Source organism: Thalia democratica, chromosome 8 (assembly GCF_965202585.1).
Source record: "Thalia democratica chromosome 8, ktThaDemo2.hap1.1, whole genome shotgun sequence".
Lineage (NCBI taxonomy): Eukaryota > Metazoa > Chordata > Thaliacea > Salpida > Salpidae > Thalia > Thalia democratica.
The window spans coordinates 27,863,640-27,870,213 of NC_139172.1; the positions used below are offsets into that span (position 1 = coordinate 27,863,640).

Below are 6,574 nucleotides of genomic sequence, written 5' to 3' on the forward strand. Positions count from 1 at the left end.
CATTTTTAACCATTAACTTGTATGTTTGTGCAGACACATAAAATTATTTGTAATTATTTACAAACAAGAGACATAATCAGCAAACTGAACTTGGCTTAAAGTTCAATCACCTGGTATTGTGGTTAACATTGTGCTAATGAGTAGTTACTTTAAAAAGCTAGTTTTTTGATAATTTATCAAACTGTTTGATTAGTCAGCAATATAAATTTTTTAATCAGTTTAGTTAGATATTGTTTATTTATTTTTAATTTATTAACTAAATTTTTATATAAAAAGGCTAAGAACGGCAAATTCTGTACCTTTCTAAAACTTTTTAAGTTAATGCGTTATTAACGTAAAGTAAAACATTAGAACAGTAGCAAGTAAAAAAACAACAAATATTTTTCCTGTCGATAAGAACTAAAAATGTTGCAAATATTTTTCGTTAATTAAAAACAACGCTTGTAAGTTAAAAAAATTCCATCGGTGATTAACAAAAACCAAAACTGCAATTGCAAAGTTATACTCTTGTAAGCAACAAGTCTAAACAAACATGTAAAAAAAACCAAGTCCAAAATAGTTTATTAAAAAAAAAAAGTACATGGAAGTATTTTAAAAAGCTTTGAATTTAGGGTTTACTACAACTTAATCGTGGAATTTAAAACAATCGTTGTTGTGAATAAGGCAATGTGAGCATAGTGCATGCGTTGCGATAAACAAATCTTTTTTCTTCCTTCTCAACAAATGCGCTCTCGTTCACTTGCCTCAAAGCGGTCACATCTCACGTGCTTGTTATTGCATTGAAAGCAGTGTTTTCGAAAAGTTGTTTTTCAGTTGTCTAGAAGATAAAGTGTATTCGAAAAAATTATAGGACGATAAAATATAAACAATTAAGTCTGATGCTAAAACTACAGGTTCGTGTATGTTCGTTGTGCTTTGTTGCATAATTTTAACATTTGTTTTATTGCATATCAAGTTTTTTGTACTTTTTTAAAAATAAACTAGTATAGAATTAACAAATAGAGTCTGAGTTTAGCTTGAAATTTATTTTAAGCATTTACTATTTATTTGAACACTTTTTAGCTTTAAAGTATCAGTAAATTTTCATGCTGACACCGTTTTAATGCTAACTTTAGTGCTAGACTATTTGTTTTCAATCAAAGGGAGAGAGAATATGTAATTTGTTGTTTTATCAGTGAAAAATTAGGCTAAACATTAACTAGACTTATGATTTTTTTGCAAATAGCCAGCTCATTAGTATTGTAATTTTAGGTATAAGGTAATTTTGTATATATACAAAATTATATCATTTATACAAATTTTTCGGTAATCTATCTAATTTGCATATTCTATTTAAATTTGTTGGTTTGCAGTTAAAGTTTGTATAAGTTTGCAACGTATTTTTTTAAAAGTTACATAAAAGCAAATAAACAATAATGTATAACCTTTTTTACATTCAATACAAACTATGATTACAAGTGTTAACATGCAAATTAAAAATGCAGCAGACATGTGGTTTATTTTGTTGTTAATTGACATTTTGGTAGCTAGAGTTAGTAGCTTACAATTAGACCAACATATATTGCTGAGAACAGTGAAACACAAAAGTAGAGAAACATCTTAAACGAAAAATTGACTAATGATTTTTTTAGCTTGGTTTTTAGTAAAATATATTTACATTGTCGTTAAAACTAAAGGAGAAAAACAACAGGTCTTACGGTATATGGGAATATTTACAATCATGAAGCTCAGTATAGTAATCATGTGTGTTCTTTCACTCCTGTTCGCATTGACTTGGGTCATGGTGTACTGTCCATCCAGTTGGTTTTTGCTTTTTAGTTTTGTAAAGTTTATATGCTTTATAAATGCTTTTTAAAAGTAAAGTAAGTTAAAGCGATAAAAGTCAGTTTACAATTTTTTATTTACTCTATTATTCATTATAAATGAAAATATTTTAAAGCAAATTTATTTATGTGTTTACTTAAAAAAATATGTTTGACATTTATAGTTAAATTAAATTAAAAATGATTTTTTGCAGATTTCCTAAGCCAACAAAGTATAGCTTTTTCATCTGAAATTAAAGATCGGTTAGCTGTTTTATTTAAAGTTTATTTAAATGCTTTGTATTGTACTAAATTTGAAAACTTTTAATTGGAAAAAATTATAATATTTAGTTTAAAAATGCATCTGTGAGAAAAAGTATGTAGCTCGTTTAAAATTAGTCATTTTTTTTATGTTGTGTGCTTCTACCGCAAACAGCATTTTTCGTACTTAAGCTTTTCTTTTTCCTGTAAGTTAATTCTCAAAACTATCACATGGAACACATACAAAATTTAAGTTCTAAAACATACTAATTTATTCAGACAAAACATACTTTGTTACTTTATTTACTTGAAAAGATTTAAAAAAGTTTCATTAAAATATTAAACAAATAGAGTTTTGTGTTTTTTGTGTTTTTTATGTGACGTTTTAAGTTATGCCAAAAACTTTGTTATTGAATAAAACCTTTACAATATATTAAAAATTTTTAAACAAAACAGTAATGACTTATCTATAGACGAGTATTTTGACTACCACGACAAAAAGTTAAACGAAGCCGTGGCATCAGGAAAAGCAGTTGTCGGTTTTGCTTCAAATGAAAAGAAGGAAAAAGTTAAACAAAAGGTTTAGTTTAAACAACATTTTGAAAATTAGAAAGTAAACTCAAAACTAATAAAAATTAATGTGTTTTTTTGGCTTACAAAACAATCTAAAAATAATGTTTTCAAACATAAAGCTTATTGTTTATATAATTTTTTCAGGAATTAAAGATACCGATGGAATTGTACGGGGACGACAGTTTTCAAAACATGGTCGACCAATTAGACCACTGGAAGGAACCGGGAAAAAATTACGAGTTTCTGGCCTCTTCACAAAACGTCACAATATTCAGAACTCCTCGTGGGGTTTGATTTATTTTACTATAAACAAATACCGAATGACTTATTTTATACCGATAAACTACAACATTATTAATTAGAAAATGGTAATAAGCATATAAACATTTAATACATAAAGTATAAAATTTGAAGTTTGAAAAATTGAAAAAAAGTTAACTTTTGTACTTAAAAACACAAAACCAAACAAGTTTTATGGAAATTTATAATATGTAGTTTATAAATTTAAATAGCATTATACTTTATGTATTTATAAAAAAGCCTTCCTAGTTATAAGCAAGTTATTTTCACTTGGTTAAAAAACTTTGGCACTTTCGTTTGAAACAACTTGAACCTAAAGAAGACCATTCAATCTTAACACTGTATATTAAAATGTATTCTATAGAGACAGATAAACTATATAAACGGTTTTAAAATTAGACTTAGTATTATGAATTTAACAGAATGCAGGGTTGTTCGAATACAAATTGTACGCTTACCTACCCGATGCGCCCCCAAATCAAATTTCAGAAGTTTTTCTTGACAACAAGTACAGAGTCTACTGGGACGAATATGTTACAGGTTTTACTGATTAAAGTTAATTGTTTATTACCAAAACTATTTTTTGTGAGCGATTTTTGTTGAAAGCTTAGAATTGAATAATAATATATATATATACATGCAACATAGTGCATAATCATAATACACATTTTAATACTTTTAACTTGGCTCAAAGCTCTTAACATAGTTTGTTGTTCAAACTTACAGTAAATCTACTTAGTTTACTACACTTGTATTTAAAGTTTGGTTCAAAAGTTTTATCAAAGTTTGTTACGCAAGGTTTCAATTTAAACAGAGTTGAGTGTAGTACAGAAAAACGAAAAGGGCCCGGATGTTATTTACTTCAACGTAGACTTTCCCTTTCCCCTGGCTAACAGAGATGTGAGTTTGTTTTGTTTTTGTTGCCAATAGATATTTTCAAGTAAATTAAATACTACAAATTGTTTACAGTTTGAATTAACTAATTTAGCTAAAAAAAAGCGATTTTTTTTAAAAAGCATAAAAGCTTACAGTTTAAAACGTTTATTACTTCTAAAACTCTAAACAAGCAATTTAAATAAAAAAAAGTTGAAAAAAACAAAGGCTATGCAAAAAATATACTTTTTTAAAACAAATATAATAAGTTTAAAACGATGCAACATAAACTGGAATAACCTTATAGATTTTAAATAGTTTTAAATAGATTCTTGGTATGAAAAAATCTCACAACTTAAGCTTAATCCTACCAAACCACTTTTTAGTACGTGTACGCTCGAGAGACGCGCCACATTCCACACAACGACGAGGACCTCATCGTGATCGTCATGCACTCCGTCCTCAGCCACAACGTCCCCGAGAAGAAGAGCGCCATCAGGGTGGACGACTACCACCAGTCCCTGGCCATGAAGAAGGTCGGCGACCACGGAACTAAAGGTAGAATTTTTTTTTTGAAAAAAATAACAACTACATTTTACAAAGGTTATTAAGGTGTTAGAAGAAAAATAAATGTTAATTATTCTTATAAAATAAATTAGTGCCTAGTAGTAATAATTTTCTTTTCAAAGTTTTTTTTAAATTTATTTAAAAATAATGCTGTTTTACCACGGAGCTCAAGGTAGATATGTTTCAGGTTTTAATTGCATTTAATATAAGTAATTAATGTAAATAAAGAAAAAAGATCTAATTTGTACATTTTTGTAGTTTTTGTGATTCACGTTTACTATAATAAGTTTTAAGTGAAAACAGATAAAAATAGTTCGCTTACAGTTTTGCATAGGTTTGATAATTTTGCAACATGTTTTTAACTTCGTAGTTAGTTTTTTTTTTTTTTGGTTTAAAAATAAAAATTGTGAAATGTTTTTGAAAATATAATTTTTTACAGCTTTTATCCAGTACTACGACAATCCGAAGGGGTCTATACCGTCCTGGCTGGTTAACTGGGCAGCTAAAGTGAGTTTTTTAATAAATGACTAAACCTAAGAACACAGGTACATAAAAATCTTTTTCTATACAAACTTTTACTATAATCACTTAAAATTTATCATACACTTATATTATATGAAACAACAGGTATAAGCTTTTAATGTGTACAATTAATTTTTCTTAAGTAGAGCAATGCTATTTCTAGTAGGATTATTCACACATACCAATTAAAATATCTTTATATGAAACAAAACTGTTTCTAGCTAACTAAACAACTGATATAGATATTACACAATTTTATATTATATCACCTACATTTTAAAAGCACTTTACTTGTTTTATAAAAAAACAGAAAGTCAATAAAGTGTTTATGGTAAAATAATTTTAAAAGTAAGTTTTTCTAAAGTTAGTTGTTTACCTTGTAATTTTATTTATCACTAATTAGAAAGGCTATAAAATTCAGACGAAGAAACTTCTAATTAGTAAAAAAAAGTTAAATATAAAACTTAGATTTTTCTATTTAATCAACAGACAGGGGTTCCAGCGTTCTTAAAAGATTTGCAAAGAGCATGCAACGGATTACCGGCCTACAGAAAGAAGCACCCAACCACGCAAAAATTCTAGTTATAAAATAAAAAACTTAAAATAATGTAAAAAATGTACATATATTAGACCGTTTATCCAATATAATTATAAACTTTAGCGTAAACTTTTTAAAATTCTATTTTATCATTGTGTTTATGTTTGTTTATTTGTTGTTTTAATTCTTAAACTCTGTTCACAGTGCAACTTAAACTGATTTGAACTTTTTTCTCTCTGCTGCCAATCATGACGTGCAATGAATATTTTTTATTTGAAGTAATTCAATAATTTACTTTTGTATTTTCAAGATGTTTTTGACTTTTCAAGCTGTTTACATGTTTCTTGAGCAGCTAAATATTTTGAATTTGTAATTAGTATTTAAATTTTTGTTCCTACTTAAATAATTTTGTAAACGTTTTTGTACGTGCAGTTTCATTTGTTTTATTTTTACTGTATTTTACCTCGTTTCTGGTTACTAGCTAGTCAAAATAAACTTTTAAAGTATGAGCTCACTTTTGTGATCTGGTATTTATTGTTCAGAAACATTTTCTGAATCTGTTATAAAGTTAAGCACGCATAGTTGCTGAAAACAAACTAAGTTGAAAATAAAATTGTTATTTATAAACTGATCGTTGAAAAAACCTTACAGACGAGTTGCTAAACTAAACCTTACTTGTATAACTGCCTTTATTTGATTTTATAGAAAAAATATAGTAAACTGAAATCACACGTAACTATTTGAGTTTCTTGAATTGTTTTTTTTTAACTATTTAGTTTGTTTTCAGGTAAAAATAATTTTATTTTTAAGCAGAACAAAACTTTTATTTGCGCAAGATACTGGTATAGATATTTAAAATAAATGTTAAATAACATGAAAAATTTTGTGAATTTATCATAGTGTTGTTTTTCTTCATTTAAATAAAATCAAAATTTAATTCGTGTTGCGTATGCAGAGGTACATCGAAATAAATTATTTAAATTAAGTGACAGCTACGTTTTTTGAAAATTTTATTGAAATCAATATTTTTTGTAAAAACTATTCAATTTTACTTAGTTGTACAAAATTTCAATCTGTACTAAATAGAAAGTACTACTAGTAGTATGAAAAAGTTTTGATTATGTACTTTAAATAAGAA

The 6,574-nt window shown here is 26.7% G+C and overlaps 1 protein-coding gene across 1 annotated transcript; it reads left to right on the top strand.

Annotated features, from left to right (window-relative positions):
- Window positions 1-759: 759 nt before the first annotated feature.
- Window positions 760-6,117, top strand: LOC145842126 (phosphatidylcholine transfer protein-like). Its single transcript, XM_082949513.1, has 10 exons — window positions 760-893; window positions 1,691-1,799; window positions 2,018-2,066; window positions 2,520-2,643; window positions 2,781-2,924; window positions 3,359-3,476; window positions 3,751-3,836; window positions 4,196-4,367; window positions 4,816-4,883; window positions 5,388-6,117. The coding sequence occupies exons 1-10, from the start codon at window positions 879-881 to the stop codon at window positions 5,478-5,480; spliced, it is 978 nt and encodes a 325-aa protein (XP_082805639.1). The 5' UTR covers window positions 760-878; the 3' UTR covers window positions 5,481-6,117.
- The last annotated feature ends 457 nt before the right edge of the window (window positions 6,118-6,574 follow it).